This window comes from Motacilla alba, chromosome Z (assembly GCF_015832195.1).
Source record: "Motacilla alba alba isolate MOTALB_02 chromosome Z, Motacilla_alba_V1.0_pri, whole genome shotgun sequence".
Taxonomy (NCBI): Eukaryota; Metazoa; Chordata; class Aves; order Passeriformes; family Motacillidae; genus Motacilla; species Motacilla alba.
In genome coordinates, this window is record NC_052046.1 from 29,761,799 (window position 1) to 29,779,793 (window position 17,995).

Genomic DNA, 17,995 nt, shown 5'->3' on the forward strand with positions numbered 1-17,995 from the left:
AGAGTTAGGAAAGAAGAGGTCCATTCACTGGAATTGAATCCAGTGAAAAAATTAAAAGGTAACAAGAAAGACTTTTATGCAAATATCTGCAAAAAGGAGGAAGAAAAAAAGTATGGGCCCGCTGGTAAACTGGGAAGAGAATGTGATGACAGAGGAGCTGAGAAAAATTTGCTGTTTGCTTTGCTTTAGTTTTAGTAGTAGGTCTTGCAATGAGGAATCCATGGCCTCACAGACCAGTGCAAGAGTCCAGAAAAGTCCAGACGAACTACCTTAGCAGATGGGGATCAAGTCAGGAAGTATTTAAACATACTGGACGCACACAAGTTCATGAACACTGATAAGATGCACATGGAAGGGCAGAGAGAGCTGTCTCAGAGCATGGTGAGAATTTCCAGTATGGAGCCCTGGGTAACCTGCTGGCCCTCCTCTATGCCTGTATACTCAGTGCACTCAATTACTGCTTACTTATACAGCAAGTAAGCATTTTGGAGAATGAATATTTATCAAAAAATCATGACAGGAAAACAGAAATGATTACATGAGGGACCTTAATTTAGTTCCTACGGGCAGTGATAGTGTTCACTAGACCAGGTTACTCAGAGCCCATCCGACCTGGCCTTGAACATTTTCAGGGATGGAACATTCACAATTTCTCCATGCAGCCTGCTTCAGAGCCTCATCACCCTCTTAGTAAAGAATTTGCTCCTAATATCCTATCTAAATCTATCTTCATTTAGTTTAAAACCATTTGCCCTTGTCCTATCACAATATACCCTTGTAAAAAAGCAAAAAAAAATTTTGAAGTATTTCTTTATTATTAAATACTGGGAAAATTATCGAAAAACTTGACCAGTTGATCAGACGTATTGATTTTTCTTTAAGAATTTAAGCTATCCCAATTAAGTTTTTATGTTTATCAAGTCTATCCATATATGTTTCATATAATTCCCCATATATTGAAATGTATGCTTATTGATTCTTCAAAAGCAGTTGTATGTTTTGGCAATATTCTATGTTGTTTCTTGAGAAACAACATTAATGCAACAATTAATTAATGCTAAAAAATAAAAGTTAATAAATGCAGTGCTACTGTCACATGTAAAGGGGAGATTTGCTCAGACCCTCAGTATGTGATTACCTGTCAGTGCCCCAGGAAAGCCTCAGCCCTTGTGTCTGACCAGTCTGTCAGCGTCCTGCTGCGGGGACCCTTCACTGAGCAGTTCAGGAGGTCAGGAGATGGGTCAGGGTCACTCCCCCTCCTGCATCTCCACATCTGGACCCACTGCTGGCTGTCACACATCTTACTCAGTGAGGGGTGGCTGTACCCAGAGGGCAGATATTAAGGGCAGCACCTGAGATAACCTTGGGATGGGGACCTGTGTCAGTGACCTTCCCAAAGCTGCTGACACAAGAGCAGGACATCTCCCTTTCCCTGTCTTGGTTTTAAGCTGCTGGGAGGGTTTTCAGCTGGAGAGGACATTGAATTCCCTCTTCTCAAGAGTTTTGACCGTGGTGCCTGGCTGTGGTGTCTCCCCTCCACCCTGCATTTAGACCCCACAGATTGTGTTGTGTCTGGGAGCTTGGGTTGGCTCCCACCTGGGAGTAGCAACTGTATTTCACCCCATAATTTCCAAACCCCCAGTCATTTTCCCACAGTGTTGTTTGAAGGTCTTCTTCCTTCTTTAATTGGAGTTGATTAGTGGTATCTAAGCAACTATTTCAAGTAGAGCCAGATGTAACTTCACTAAGTTGGTCTTTCTAACTGAGATGAACAGGGAAAAGCAGCACCAAAGCAGAAAATTGGGCTCTGGGCTCTTGAATTTGTACTAATAGCACTTAATTCTAATTTACATTTCATTGTGACCAGCTCTTACCATGTTGACTTGTTCAAGGCTGCTTCGCAAAAACTATTACACAGGGACAGTATTTCAAAGGGGTCTTTGAAAAATTGTAACTTTCAAGGTAATTTTCTCTTATAATTGAAACAGTGCGAAGTGTAGAGGATAACTGTAGACAAGGGATATAGCTGTAACTTCTTAGTATTTTCATATAGGTTTAAAACACTGATTTTCCAGTTCTTGATGTATAATTGTTTAATACTCTTTAATCAACACCAGAGGAAACACGTCCATAAGGTAGCTTGATAATTTCAATTATTGCATTGAAATTTCACAGAATTTTATGTAGCATCACACTTGCATGGCATGGCATCTGTTCTTGCTTTTAACTCTCCTAAGTATTTATCCACATGGTGGCCCTTCAGTCATTGCTGTCTGCATAAAAACCTTATACATCAATTGTGCTGGTTGATGGGCATATGTTAGATAATATATTTTATGGGCTACAAATTAATTTCCATGGAAAACTACTGGCTATCAGAGGAATAGATTGTTTAACCAGTGATGATAAACCTACCATTGAGAATATGAACAAAGGAAGTTGAATTACAATGTTCTAAAACTGTGAAACATACAGCAATGTGTAACCTTTTTATCACTGCAAATTTACTTACTACTTGACTGTAGTTGACTAATAACAAATTCAAATATGGTTATGTTCAAATACGGCCTTTGTGATGCCTCTCTATAAGTTTATTACATACTTTGTAGTAAGTATGTAATACTTAATATGTAATAATAAGTATGTAATACTTAATATAGAGTATGTAATACTCTAAGCTTTTTAGAAAGTATGACATTTTCTTTATAGGCACAGGTGTCTGTTTCTGTCATGGTGGGGCAGCGCAGGATGTCAGACTTGAGATCATCTTGTACATGTATAAAGTAGCTGCATTCCCAAGATTTCTAGTTAAAATATAATGTCATTTTCTGTTAAATCAATCACTCAAGTACCTTCTGTTACATATCATGAGATCTTACTTATTTGCACATTATTGTAACAAAATATCAGAAGATATTATTCATGCTGGTGGTTCTTGATTAAGGCATTTCATTTTACTGCACATTTTCTGCTTTTCATGGAGAACTAAAAGAAACTGAAGGCGGACTCAAATTTTTACTGTGTTAGTTAGGTTCAGATGTTTTGATTAGTATAAATGACATTTCATTAGGTAAAACATAACACTATACTGTAGAGAATAATATTCTGTAATATGAAAGGAATTTGAGTGAAAGGTTTATGTGTTTATAATGATGTTTTGTTATTAAATCCTTCCCATAAAAGTATTATCTTTGACTACCTAAGGCTCTGGTGGTATTTCTAAATTGAATGATGTGCCTAGAAATGTTTATACAAGTGACTAAAACTAGATTTGGCTTATGCAGAAAATTAGCCTTCAAGTTACCTTTATACAGTTAAAAAAAAAGAGCAAAGGTTCTGACCCTCAGGACTATTATGTTACACATACAGGCCATTGTTCTAGGCAAAAAAAATTGAGTCACCGAGTAATTATTTCCCATCTATCAGGAAATTAGAGAGGAGACAACAGGCCGGAGAAGACCATAACTGACCAGCTGGGGATACATGCAGGGTAAACATCCTTCTCACTTGCTGGCTCTCCTTCAGGAACATCTGCTGCAAAACTTGTACCATCCCTATATTAGCTTAATTTCTGTTATTTTTATGTCACAGAATTGCAGAATGTTCTGAGTTGGAAGGGACCCACAAGGTTCATGAAGTCTAACTCTTATAAAAATGGCCTGTAGAGGGATTAACTTTGGTGGTTTTAGCATCAAGCTTTAATCATCTGAGCTAATGTCAGGGTATAAGAATTCACAAGGTGCATATAATGGCTGGGTTGCAGTCATGGGCTTTCAGAAGAAACCTGTGCGGCTGTATTTAATGGAGGCATTGAAATTCACTTTAATCTTGTCAGGTAGCCCTCAGCTAGATACCTCTCCACTGGATATACCCCATGACCAGGGCCCCAAGGTGCTGGTGTGGGTGTAGAAATAAGGAATTCACAAAGTGCCAGGCTGCCTGGTGGTGTCTCACCCAGCCATTGCGTCTCTGAGGCCAAGAACTTCTTCCCTTAGCAGATAGCTCATGGAAAGGCTCTGTTACCAACTTGTTTGCTATTTTTGCTTGCCATCTAAAGCAGGCTCTGCTCAGAAAAAAAGGTCATCGATGCTGTAGTTGTTAACACCACTTTAATTCTTCACAGTGCACTGAACAGTTATTGAATCTTTCTTCCCTCAGAGTCTCTTTCCAAAGTAAGTAATGCATTTATTTGACAGCAAAATGCTAGGTAAGTCACTGATACTTGTTTTGAAAAAATTTCATGAACTATGTTCCTATTATTTCCATGCTGTACTTGGGAATTGCCTACTGTGTTAGATTATATAAATAATATACTATGACTCTCAAGTCAAATTCAAAAAGAAAACATGTGTAACAGAAATGCAATTTTAGTAATGCTTAGTCTAATGGAAGCAGGTTCCTTTCCCAAGGTAAGAGAGAGAGAAAAAATAGGTTTTGTGTGCCCAAAGCAGTCCAGATGAAACATCCATAGGAGGCATACTAGTGTAAACACAAGTTTTGTTTATTTCAATATGTATGCTTCAATTGTAATATGTATGCTTCACATTTCTGTTATGTTTCTTTGCTTTCCTAATTGTGATATGCTAATATTCAATTACTAAGTCTTCAGTGATTTTTTTTTCAATTTTCAGCATTCTTTGTCACAAAGTGCTTATATATTTTCCTTGTATTAAAAAATAGGTTTACTTTATGGCAAGACTGGCTTCAAACTACATAATACTTCTGCTTTCCTTTATGCTTCAGTATAGTTAAAATATTATATATTATGCCAAATAAAACACCTCAGGTAGCTAACCATCTTATCTTGCTACATTCTTCAAAGTAATTTATGAGAGCTGTGCTGTAACAACTTTCTAGAGCTCAAAATATAAATTTAGGTTGTCATGGATACACACATAAGAAGGCTTTCTTTATAAATATGTTACGAGTCTGACAATTTATTTTTAGTAAAAATTTCAAAAAAGAAAAAAAGGTGTAGAATATAACCAGGGCCATTATTGGTTATTGTGATTGTACTCGAATACACTCCTGTTTCTTCCTCTTCATTATCTCAAAATGTCTTTTAAAAAGGAGGTTCTTGTGGATATCAAAATGGCTGATAAGGGCCCTGGGCTCTTTCTCACCAGTGTGAGAAAAAGCCCAGGGCCAGGGGGCTTTTGTACCCACTTTGTACCTATGAAGTGGAATATATGAAGTGGAATTCCTATATTACTTACCAGCAGTTAGAAAATTATAGTTTTTAGTCTAGCACAGGGTTAAGCAGTGCTATCAGGACTGAACAATATTCAGCTGCCATTTTTCTCTTACATTAGTTAAAATAAATACAGTAATTATGACACATGGCTGGATAACCTAAATAATTCATGGAACTTTCAAGTCAGGAGATACCTTCTGGTATCACATTTTCCATTTTGCTTCCTCTTCTCTGCTGTATCAGTAGTGCAAGAGGCAATGCCCCCATACATAATTTTGTGTTACTGGTAATTGTAAAACACAAAGTTATAAGCCTCTGATAAAAAAATGAGAAGAGAAAACAATAATTTAAGAAGGAAAAATAGATTGCTGGGAGCAATTCATAGTCACAAATGTGTACTAAACAAATTATTATTTTAACACATTTTGTCTGTAGATTTTGATAAAACAGAAAATAGAGAAGATCAGTTCAGAGGTCTGAAACTTTGTGTGTATTATTATAAAGTAAAAAAAAGAAACAAAACCAAAAACAAAAACCCAAAAAACCCCAAACCATTAAAGAGGATAAATGGAATATTTCCATAGAGTAAACACAAAATATTGTGAATTATCTAAAATGTCACCATTTTTCCAAGAGTACATAAATGTTCATGTGTCTGGCTTGTTGTATGAACTTTGGTAGAAAAATAGATTGTATTTAGTATTTGTGCAGTTCTTTTCACAGAAATACTGTTAATAAAAATTTCCTAAAAATTCCACATATGAAAATACAATCCCAAGTGCTGACTTCTTGGAAGATTTTATCAGACTTCAAATAATTTTGAAAACTGGTTATCAAAGATGTTGTTTAAAATACATGTTTATTATTATTTTCCAGGAGGTTTTTCTCCTAAGAACTTCTACCTAGCGTATATCTGTCCAGTTTCCACAGTTTTCAGATTCTTCTCTTCTTAACTAGCTTAACTACTGTGTTGAAATGGCATGTAAATCATAGCCATAGAGGAATCAGAAAGTCTTTGTAATAAATCTGAAAAATAATTCATTACTTGTGTCCTCAATATAACAGACACTTAATATATATAACATAATAGAGGCATCAAGTTTAGTGCCAACAGCACAGGAAAAATGTGTTTGTTTGCCTTCTGGGACTAAACCATAAATTACAGAGCTGAAATTTCTGACCTAGTATATTAAGAAAGTGCTAAAAACATTACAGAGCAGGTGAAACCCAACAATCCTGGAGAGAATCTGTTATTGGTTAATGCTGGCAGGATAACCATTGTTTGATAAAACAGAATATGACATTACTACATTAGGAAATTGCTGTCTCTCAAATTTATTTTTCAGATTCTAGTACTGAGGAGCCCAAAATACAACATGCATGTGTTGTCTTGGCATATGATTTGAAAATCTTTTTTATAAGGATGTGTAAGTATCAGTAGAATTAGTGAAGATGTACAAATTATGGAATTCAAGTATCAGAGCACTTAAAAAATAACAAGCGTGCCATGCTTGTTGGATGTTACAGAACTGTCTACAGTGGGGACATTGACCTGACAAAGTCTTGCTAGGTAAGCCAAAAAAGCTCCTCCAGAAAAGCCTTCCAGCAGCTTTATATTGCCAGTAGAATCTGTCCATTAAGTATTGGTATGAGTGGCTAGAATTTTATAGTAGTGATAGGGGAGCCATGAGCACAATGCAGTGTTATACAATGCTCAATTAAAGACTATTGCAAAGGCCAGTTGCATAACTCAGTGACACTTAAAAAAAAATCCTCTTCCATTTTCTTTTGCTCTGTTTTCCTGTTCCCATGGACACTGCTGGTCTGTCCCAATAGTTATGTGTATTTTCTTTGGAGAAGTGAAGTATGGACAACTTGTCTCCTTAAATAAACTAGCAGTTAGTTTGTCATGAGTAGTACTACAGTCGTGCTGTACCAAAAAAAAACCCAAACAAACCCAAAACTATAGATTCTTCTGCAGTGCAGTTTTATGTTCCAGTTTGACTCTGCTGTCTGGTTTAAGAGTTTAGAACTACATGAATAAGAAATTGTTGTTGCTATTCACTTAATATAGGGCTTCACAACCAACCTAAAAATGGACATCAAAATTAACACATTTTGGGCAGATTTCTTGGTTTATGAGTGATGGCTTTTCAAATGGACTAATTTAATTTGGCTATAAACTGTGAAACAAATGTGATTCAATGTAAAGGTAACAATGAAGATCTAGTTTCTGGTGGTTTAATTTTCTGTGGTTTCTTTTGAGGAATGAACTACGCTATACATTACATCTAAGCAGGAAAAGGATCCAAATCCTAGAACAACAAAAGGGATTTAAAAAGAAAATCAACCTCAGGAAGTTGTTAGGCAAATGCAAGGTGAGACTACCGCTTATTTGATACAGTTGATATATCTTTACTGTTGCTGTCATCTGGCACTTTTTGAGTCACCCATCTGTTTCCTCTGACTAGGAAACTAGATTACTGTCTCCAGAGGCATTGACTACTCTTCCTACAGCTTTGATCAGTGACCAGTCCAAAAGCCCCCAAGCTTTGGTTTCTGCCCAATGTGACACTGTATGCAAATACATCATAATTGCAGCAGACTACATGGAAAACACTATCCAGATTTGTTGCTGTCCAGATGTGCCTATAATTGTTCCAGGGAAAATGTAGGTGTAAAATTGCAGGTGTTCGTTAGTCCAGGATATTAAAAGAATATATTTAGACTTGGTGTGTGACTTAGAAATAAATCAAAACAAAATCCACAAAGTGCTGAAAATTAACCAAATTAAAGTTATCAGTTTGAAAATGTATTTTAAAGTAGAGTCATTGTATCTGAGAAGATAAGTGTGATTTTGAATAATAGTGCTTGTTGAACTATTTTTGTCCAGATTTGCCATTCCTTGCTTGTTTAATTTCATTAAGAGCTCAGCCTTACACAATTTCTTGTGTTATTCTGTGAAAAAAAAATAAAAAATCACAAATTCCTGAGGGGATGCAGAGGAACACCAACTCTAAAATTGTCCTCTCATTGCCTAGTAGAAGACATTGCTTTTCAAAATTTGTGTGGAAAAATTACTTAAAATTCTAGTCAAGCTTTATTTTTTCATTGCAACTGATGTTTTCGTGAAGGATTTCCTAGTGAAAGTTCAACTGTACAGTTAGTTAATTCATAGTACCTGTGTAATAAGCACAATTTTAGCTTTTTATGAAGTCATAAAAAGCAGCTGCTTCTGTCATGTTGCCTGCTGTGTCTCTTCTGGGCTATCAGCCACTGGTGTGTTTCCTCACAAGTGTGAGGGTGCCCCTCTGTGGTCTTTTCAGTTTTGGTGACTGAACCATTTACAGAGAGAGACCCTTCACCACAAGGGTTTGGTGGCCAGATTGGTTCCTCAAACCAGTATGAACATTGGTACACAGCTAACTGAGTAGCAGGGAAAGTACTGAAGACAATGTAGGATTAGCTGTCTGCACTGGTGCAAGTTGACAATCATAAAAATACAGTGGAAGGAAATACTCAGGAAAGCTGACAGATCAGTAATGAAACACTAAATGTGGTCAAAGCATCTGAGATAAGTGCCTGCAGGAGGCTTCGTCATCAGATGTGGTGTCTGCACAAGGGTTCTTCACCTTTGGGAGAAGGGCAGAAGTTGTGAGGGTGAGGTATGCAGAAATGAAATACCTGTGGAAAATATAATTTGGTTACTTTGGGGATTTTTATAATCCCATAGTAGAAGGCATTAGAGATTTTTTGTAATTCATTGCTGCTTTCAAAGAGTAGTACTGTTTTCCAGTTCAGCAATACCGTGAGCCGAAGTGAGAAAGTTGCCCTTGTTGCATACTGTCTGAGTCAAGTGAAGTACAGAAGTGCGAGAGAGTTGTTCTGTAGGGTCTTCATTGAAAGTCATAACAGTCAGGGTGAAATGCTCTCATGAAATATTGTATTTTTTTCTGCATTTTCTCTAGCAAAATAATCAGGACTAAAAAACACTACACCAAAATAACTTAGTAAATTTGATATCTGAATGGGAAATTATAAAGAAAATTATAGGTCAAAATTGAGAAAGTATTTACACAAAGTTAAACAGTTCAGATAAGAACATGGTGGCTAAGATGGAAAGAAACTTTTAGCATAAACATAAATCTAAATGTATGAGCATCCTTATTTCTGTCATATGCTACAGAGGTTAATGAACTGACAGCTTGCCTACACTTGAAATTCTATTTAAACCAAGATAGACTGCAATTTAAAATGTGCCATTTGTACCTAAGTAACAATCAACCATGGACATTTCTAGTCCCAAAATATAAGTGTTACATGCCTATGTGTCTTAACCTCCTTCAAAGATAAACTCTAAAAGGCTTCAGCCTGCAATTAAAGAGGAATTTCTGGTGTAATACACCATTCAAAGATACAGCTTCAATATTTAAGGGTAGGTAGATTTACAAATACTTGGAGAGCAACTGAAGGTAAAGTGGTGCAAATTATCAGTAGCTGCAGAAACCACAAACCATAAATAGTGGTGAAAGCTCCTTGTGACCCATCTGTACAAACATACATTTTCAGTCCATAGTGTGACTTTGAGACTCCTCCACTTGTGTATTTTGGAACTAGGAACAATCAAACAGGGTCTCTAGAAAAATACTTCTGACAGGGACACAGTGGGTGTGCTGTACTGCCCAGTTCACCTGCTCTCTCACAAGTCTGCTTCCCCTGGTTCTCTGCAGTACTGTGCGCTGTGATACCTGTGAGATCTCTTGTGGTAGCCCATCTAGGTGCTTTTCCAGGCAAAAACCAGATGCAGATCAGTTAAAGGAAATCTCAAGGTAGTCGGCATATAAAATAATCATATTCAATATTCATCACATCCTTATAAAACTTGGGATAAAAGGAAGAACACCCTTTACTTTGTCTTTTCAGTCAGTTGCCAGAAGACATGATTTATAGCTACATACAATAATGTTTGTATATCTGCTTGAAACTGTGGAATTGTCTTCATCTATAGCAAGTTATTTAAATAATATTTAATAAGTAGACAGACATTACATTAGTATGTGTGTCTGTGTGTGGGGAAGAGGGAATTATGAGCATGTGGCAAAAGACCTGTGAAATATCTTGGCAGAGATAACAGCAGAAAAACCACCTCAGGCATGCAATGAATAGAAAAGATGTAGGAGCAGTGAATTAATTTTATAATTTAATTATCAGTTGAGTCTAGCATCAATAAATTTTGTGTCTCTTAAGAAGTTATGGCAAGCATAAAATTAAGTATAGTTTATCCAAACCTTATAAAATAAACTTATCTTTCTATCCTTTGATTTTTGCAAGAAATCACATGAAATGGACATAAATAAATTGGAATATGAGTATGTTGAAAAATACCCTATTGCTGTTATTATCATAGCTTTCTATTAATTGATGTACTTTCAATTTTTTTAGCTAACAGCTGTGCAAAGTGACTGGATTCTAAGGGGAATTGTGATTCTTTACTCTACCAATGGAAGGATTTGTTAGCACTGACTTTGAAACAAGAGCTTCTGAATTATTTCTTTTTCTGTTGCCATCCTGCCATTTCCTCCACAAACCTAGGAGATGGCCAAAATTTCTTATGAGGAACTAGCAGCTCCACATCAGTGTGTTTATGTAGTAGACCCATGGTGGCCACTGCAAGCAAAGGTAGCTCTATTTCTAAATGCAAGGGTAGCTCTATTTTTTCTGGTATTTGCTATCCCACTGGGAAGTGCAAGGCCTTTGGTCCAAGAGCAAGGAATCCTTGTCAAAGTGGCTCTCTAGCTACTCTGTGATGATGTCTTTCTTCTCACATATGTTGTATTGAGGCCTTTGACATGGTCTCCCCATTATCCTACTCTCTAAATTTGAGAGACATGGATTTGACAGGTGAATTATTCAGCGGATGAGGGTTGGCTGGATGGTCACATCTGGAGGATAGTGGTGAATTTTTTTGACCAACTTCTGTACAAGAATTATTCTCCAGGGGTCTGTAGTAGCACCAGTATTATTTAATGTCTCCATCAATGACATGGACAGCGGGATCAAGAGCACCCTCAGCAAGTTTGCTAATGACACTGAACTGAGTGGTGCAGTTAGCACACTTGAAGGACAGGGTGCCATCCAGAGGGACCTGGACAAGTTTGAGAAGTAGGGCATTGGGGATCTCATGAGGTTTAACAAGGCCAAGCACAAGGTCTTACACCTGGGTCAGAGCAAGCCTCAGTATCAAAGCAGGCTGAGTGATGAGCAAATCAAGAGCAGCCCTGCAAAAAAAGGACTTGGGAGTGCTGGTGGATGAGAGGCTGCCCTGGGCAGTCACAGCCCAGAAAAACAGTTGTGTCCTGGGCTGTGTCCAAAGCAGCGTGGCCAGCAGAGCCAGGGAGGGGATTCTGCCCATCTGCTCTGCTCTCTTGAGACCCCACCTGGAGACTTGCATCCAGCTCTGGGGGACACCGGGACAGAGGAGGGATACAAAGATGATCAGCAGGCTGGAGCACCTCTCCTGTGAGCACCTCAAGGATGACACAGTTATTGTTATTCAGCCTGAAGAAGAGAAGGCTCCAGAGAGACCCTCAACAGTCTTCCATACCTGAAGGTGCCTATAGGAAAGATGGGGACAGACATTTTATCACAACCTCTTGTGATGGGAAAAGGGGCAGCAGTTTTTAAACTGAAGGAGATTGATCTATACAAGATAGGAAGGAAGAAGTTTTTTAGAGTGAAGGGGGTAAAATACTGGCAGAGGCTGTCAGGTTGATTCTTAAGCTCAGGAAACACACAAAGTCAGGTTGGACAGGACTCTGACCAGGTTTACTTCAAGATGTCCCTCTTATTGCAGGGATGTTGTACTAGATGACTTTTAAAGATCCCTTCCAAACAAAACTATACTATGGTTTTATGATTTTATGATTCTGCTCTATGATGTACATGGGAAAAACACCTGTCATGGGAAAACTCTCATGTCTGATGTTTCTCCACAGAAATTATGATGGCAGTGGCCACATAGAAGAAGTTTTCTACCATGGTGACCACCACATCTCTTTCATTTACTGGTCCTGCCCATTTACACAGCATGTCTTATTTCATAAAGGAATTGTTACTTGGATGGGACAGGAAAGTATTGTTGGGGTTTGCTTATAATACCTTTTTGTTTAATTTGCTCTCAGGTTGAAAATGTTGGATGTTGCTGATGTGCTATGAGTGGTCTGGATGCTGATGTGTTTCTCAGAAGCTTTTCATTCTGTAGCATTTCCAGAGGTATTAAATTTTGCTGTATCAGAGCTTTTTAAGTGTAGAACTATTGTCATCTTTGATTGCAGGAATCCAAAAAGAGCTGGTCAAAAAAATGCTCTCCATGAACAATAGCTTTAAGAAGAGGAGAAATCTGTCTGTGTTGTAGGAAGCAGTGGCATTTGCCTTCTATTTACTTTTCTCTCCTGTGGTACCACAGGTGCTGCTTCACATGAGAATGAGAACTAGAGATGAATACTGATGGTGCAGGGAGCATGCTTCAAGGAAAAAATGTTTCAATATGAAAGTGGCAGCTCTGTCTCTTAAATCTAGTAAAGCAGGTCTTAAATTCTAGTCGGATTGCTACATCTTTGCATCTCCTAATAGACCTCAGATTGTAGGAATTTGTCTGATCTGAGCACTTGCTTTTTCCAACAGAAATATGAGACTCAAACTCTGACTTTTTCAATGAAGTAATAAAAAAGTCCACCAAACTACAACCCCCCCCATCACATTCCTAATATTTCACTACTATTTTTAATCATTATTGTCAGAATCTCAGGGGGAAAATGAAGCTTTTCAGAATTTCCCTCTGTACTTTCCAAATCTTTACCATCTATGCTTACCAAAGAATGGGGGTAGGGAAGTGGGGGCATGCTGGGAATAGAGAGAAATCCTCTTGCTTCATTTTCCTCATATTTACACTTAATAGCCTCCAAATCATTCCAGTATTGCTTATAGGTAAGAAACATGCATTAAAAATAAAACTAATTAAGGCTTGGCCTTAAGGACAAGCAGTTTAAATGGTCTGCCCAAAGACACCCAAGGTGTTGTGGTGGAAGTGAAGCTCCTATCTCAAGATAATATCCTGCCCATCAGAGCTTTCTCACTGCCACTGACAGAAGTTCATATTCTTGCACTCACTTTGTGCAAGTACAAATGATTAGGCAAGTTACACAGCCAAGGAAAATAGACATGTGAATAAAGGTTGGTGTGTATTAAACACTGCAGCATATAACAACTCTCATCCCTAAGGTACTTTTTGCAAAAGAAGGCAATGATAGAACTCATCTGAAAGACAGAAAGCTCTGTGGAAGCTGGAAGATACATTAGGCTCACTATTTTCAGTTTATTAAAGCTATCTGTTATGTTTCTTCATTGTGTTTAGCTCTCTAGCATCTTCAGAGAGTTATTACTCTATTCATTGAAAAGAAGGGCAGCATGCTATGAGTCCTTTGTCTTCTTTGTGCCAAGCATACAGGCTGAACATTTTGTTTTACAGCAGATACATAATGCAAAGTAGATGTGAAAGGGACAAACAAATGATGAATATGGTACCTTCCCAAGAAACTCCTTCCTGATCTTCAAAAGTAGAAAAATGTTCTAAGCATTACTTGAGGGAGTGTGGGATGGGGGAAGCCATAGTCTTCAGTGTTGAGAGTTCTTGGTTCTGATTTGAGTTCTTTTCTTTCTTTTAACTGTGAAACCCAAAAGCTTAATTATTGGATATGATTACCTTTATAGCTGAACGAAGTTACTATGCTATGCATCTTCCATGGTGCATGCTATTTTAAGTCAGGATTATTTTTTCTACCTATTTAATTTTGTCTCCTTTATACAGTCTTTGAGAAGCAGCTGTAGATAATCATATTTACTTTCTCAAGTTTAATTTCACTATCAATGCAAGGGTTTTTTCTTCCTTTCATAAAAAAACCCCCAAAACATTCAGAACTCAAGTAAGAGGCATTTAAATAGGTATAATTTTAAATAGTTGCTCAGTCAGAACCAGAAGTTCATTTGCACAAGTTTTGTCACTAAGTCATGTCTCATGGTGTCCTATCCACTCCATTCTACAGACAACTCATGGTCTAGTCCCTGTATATTTGAGGTTCCATAATTTTGCCATGTACAGTGGGGTGGAACAAGTGTGACCTCTTCTGGTGCACAACCAGTCTTGCACTTTGTTCTTTATGTTCTGGGCAGAATAATTTTGGATCCAACACTAACTTTGAATAAGAACATTTATCCAGTTCCTGAGAGGCAACAGTGAAGAGGAGCTGATTTGTATACCTATGTTCAAAAGAAACACTAGTCTTCATCTCTTTGCTCCTCATTTGGACAATTATTCAGCTTTAGTGATGAAAGTACACACAATACTAAGAATAAATTATGAATAGAGGTGAAATATATGTGCTTTATGGGGATTAAAAGGAAATGTGAAAATGGCAGATGGGTGAATCCTATATAAGTATATTGAATGTGTATTTCCTAACCTCAGTTATGAGAGATTTAAACTTTACTGAGAGGCAATACAGTTTAAGATGGTGTTTTCAACCATAATCTGAGTAAAAACTGGTTATTACTGGCAACATGAAAAATTGCCATTGCTTTAGATAATGTTTCTTTTACAGTTCCTAATTCCTCCTTCATGTAATCTTCATGCGCTAAAAAAAAAAAAAAAAAAAAAAAAAAAAAAAAACAACAACAACAACAAAAAACCAAAAAAAAACCAAAAAAACAAACCAAAAAAAACAATAACAGGGAAAACTGTGTTTCCTTTGGCTGGAGAGCTGCCTACCATTAAGAACATCTCCATTATCTGGGAAGGCCATTTACTGCCCCAAATGGAAACGTATTTTGCCATACTTGAATTGCCTGAGCAATATAACTTCATGTGTTTCCATTCTTTGATAGAATTACTTCGTGTGCATATTTAATATTCAAACGAGTTGAATTGGTTTGGCTTTGTCTGAGGGGTTTTTTTTGCCAGGATGTGTATGCTAGCACTCATGCCCTTATAGTACGGCTTCTAACCACTGCCACTTGCCACTAGCACACCAGTACTGTGCCAGATCAATTAAACGCTTCCTAGGGCCATTGTATCAGTAAGCCAAGAGTGAATTTATTTCGCCCCAGCCTCAGTCGCTCTCTTGTCTGAGCCTTGGCCCCACCTCCCCTCATGCCGGTTTCCCTGTCCTCGCAATGCTCTGGGAAAGAAAGTGCAGGTACCCCTCCCTTGCTTTATTTAAATTCGCTTCCTTCTGCTCTGCTTCTGGCCCAGGGAAGCGCATGAGTGAGGCAGGTGGCTCATCTGCGAGCCTGGCCAGCCCTGCTGCTCCCGGAGGCGGGAGGGAGCGGCCGCTCGCGCTGCATTCCCGTACTCCCGCCGAGTGCCCCTGTCCGCGCCCGGAGCCGCTGCCCCCGCGGGCGGATCGCCTCCATCGCTCCGGCCGCGTTTGGCATGCACGGACACTGCCGAACCCGCGCAGGAGGCTGCTGCTCTATGCAGGCGGCTCGGCGGCTGCCGCTGCCCCCCCGCGCCCAGCCCAGCCCAGCCCATCCTAACCCAGCTCATCCTGATCCAGCCCAGCCGAGCCCAGTCTCTGCCCTGCGGCGTCGCGGGCGGGACGCGCCGAGCGTGGGATGCCCGCGGCCCGGAGGGCGGCTTCCGCGGTAGGCGCTGTCAGGTCTGCGGCTGATCTCCCGCTGGGATTTACGGACAGTCATGAACCAGACCGAGGCACCCCGGCCACTCAACTGGACCATCCGGAAGCTGTGCCATGCCGCCTTCCTTCCTTCTGTCAGACTCCTTAAGGTACGGTGAGAGCCCGCTTTGCGTTCGAGAACCGGTGTCTGCCGCTGAGCACCTGCCTGGAGGGCTGCGGTCGCTGCTGCTGGAAAGTTAATTTAGAAATAGTCTCAACTTCACTATTAATTACCTTGCCTGCTGCCTTTAAAACCCCTTGTGAGTACCTGAAGGTACCAATATTGTGTGTCCGTATTCTATTCAGTGTGTGTGTTTGCCCATAAATGTCTGTGAAAGGGGTAAAAAAGGGAGTAAGGGATGGTGGATATCATCTGTGCTTCAATTTGCTTTGTCTTATCAAGCTGTGAACTTCCAGGGATGAAGAAGGTGTCTAAGGCGTGTTCCTTTGTGAGCAGCCCTCTGCTATCTGTTCTTTGGGTTACCTAGCCCCTAGGCAGTACCTGAAGATCCAGTACCACTCTGACCAACTTGTAAGTGGAGCAATATGTGGGTGGAAGAAAATTATCTTGGTTTGATAGAAGCTGTACATGGGAATAGGATCAGTTAAAGACTGGCAGTGCAGACAGCATCAGTGAAACTTTCTGATTTTTTAAAAAATTTGTTTAAACTAAGTGTCAGAGCTTTGAAGGTGCTTTTAAAAGTGTTTTAAAATGTGCTTTCCTAGGAAATAATTATTTTCTGTTTGAAAAAATTATTTGGGATTATATAATGTGGAGGGCTCTTATTCTCAGCATGCAAAGTGCCATTACTACCATGTACCCCACTGAAGCTGTTTTAGAGGTATTTGTAGCTGGAAAACAAAATTTCTTGAATCAACTTTTTGGTGAAAAATAGGTTACATTAAACTGAAAAAAAATAGGTTACATTAACCTGAAAAGTCTTCTTTGTTCTTGGAGCATCTTAACTGGATTGTACAATGAAATTTTAAACAATACACCAAATTCCCTGTAGGCTTTGTTTTATAAAATTTTTATTCATTATAATATTTATCTCATTTTATCATAGTGTTTGATAGTTTGGCTTTGAAATTAACTGCAGCCAGGTAAAGCATGGCTAGTCTGACAGTGTATTAGATGGTAATGCTTGATATAACCGTTTGATTTTGTGTGAGTAGCTTGGAAATTAGGTCAGTTCTTACTACTGCAACATGCTGGAGCAGTAGTGTAGTGTATGACATTGCACTTAGCAGACATATGTTGTTTGTATAATTGTTGTATATATGATTCACAAGTGACCATGCTGTGTATCCTATCAGGTAGTTTTCACATCCTCATGGGAAGAGGCTACAGTTGAAAAATATGTTTATTTCCAAACCAGATGTATGGCTACTGTGGGGGGTAAATTGTGAGCATCTCCAAAGAGCAAAAGAAAGATAAAACAAAGATTTCTAAAAAATCAAAACATAACTAATATAGAACAAATCAGAAAGTGGTATTGATTGTTTTATAAAGGTTTTCCCCCCACCTCCAACCCCAGAAGCACTCATGAGACTATACAAACTCCACAAGTCCCGTGTTTTTAGAACAACATAATTTTGGCAAGGTGTGAGGACTTGGATGTGGGGTATTTTACTGTCATTCTTAATACCAGTGGATCAGTGAGGGGATGTAGTCTGCAGTATTTCTTCTTTGGTGGATGAATGTTGCCCCATGTGTATGGTTCCTCTTCATTGCTTATTAAGGATGAACATTGTGATTCATTATTAAAAGAGCTGACTAAAAACGATTTTCTGAAGCTACAGCTGTAACCTGTTAGGGAAGGATAGTGACTGGACCCTGCAGAGTTAAAAAGAGCAGAGAAAATAACCAGAGATAAACAACCTCTGCGCAGAGGGGGTGCGAGGTATGGGAAAGACCACAGCAAAGAAGGTGGAACTCTGGCTCCTCTCTCTGCTCATGAGCAGTGCTTATTGACTGAAGAGGGAAATGCATACATCAGCATCTTCAAGGCTCCCCCAAAAAAGCTTTAATTTTCACTCCTTCTCTTTGTCTTTTATTATTTAATGTGTT

General features: G+C 38.7%; 1 protein-coding gene across 15 annotated transcripts in view; it reads left to right on the top strand.

The window, feature by feature from the left end:
* The window catches only part of TRPM3 (transient receptor potential cation channel subfamily M member 3), a 416,327-nt gene that overhangs the window by 134,090 nt on the left and 264,242 nt on the right, over positions 1-17,995 (top strand). For 3 of the 15 annotated variants that reach the window (XM_038125137.1, XM_038125144.1, XM_038125143.1), the window contains exon 1: positions 15,399-16,034. The exons of 10 other annotated variants lie outside the window; for them this stretch is intronic. In XM_038125137.1, the coding sequence (XP_037981065.1) occupies positions 15,945-16,034 (90 nt within the window). In that variant the 5' untranslated portion in view covers positions 15,399-15,944. Of the gene's footprint in view, positions 1-15,397; positions 16,035-17,995 lie in introns of those variants that run through there. 2 more of the 15 variants (XM_038125134.1, XM_038125145.1) reach the window with 2 other exon arrangements.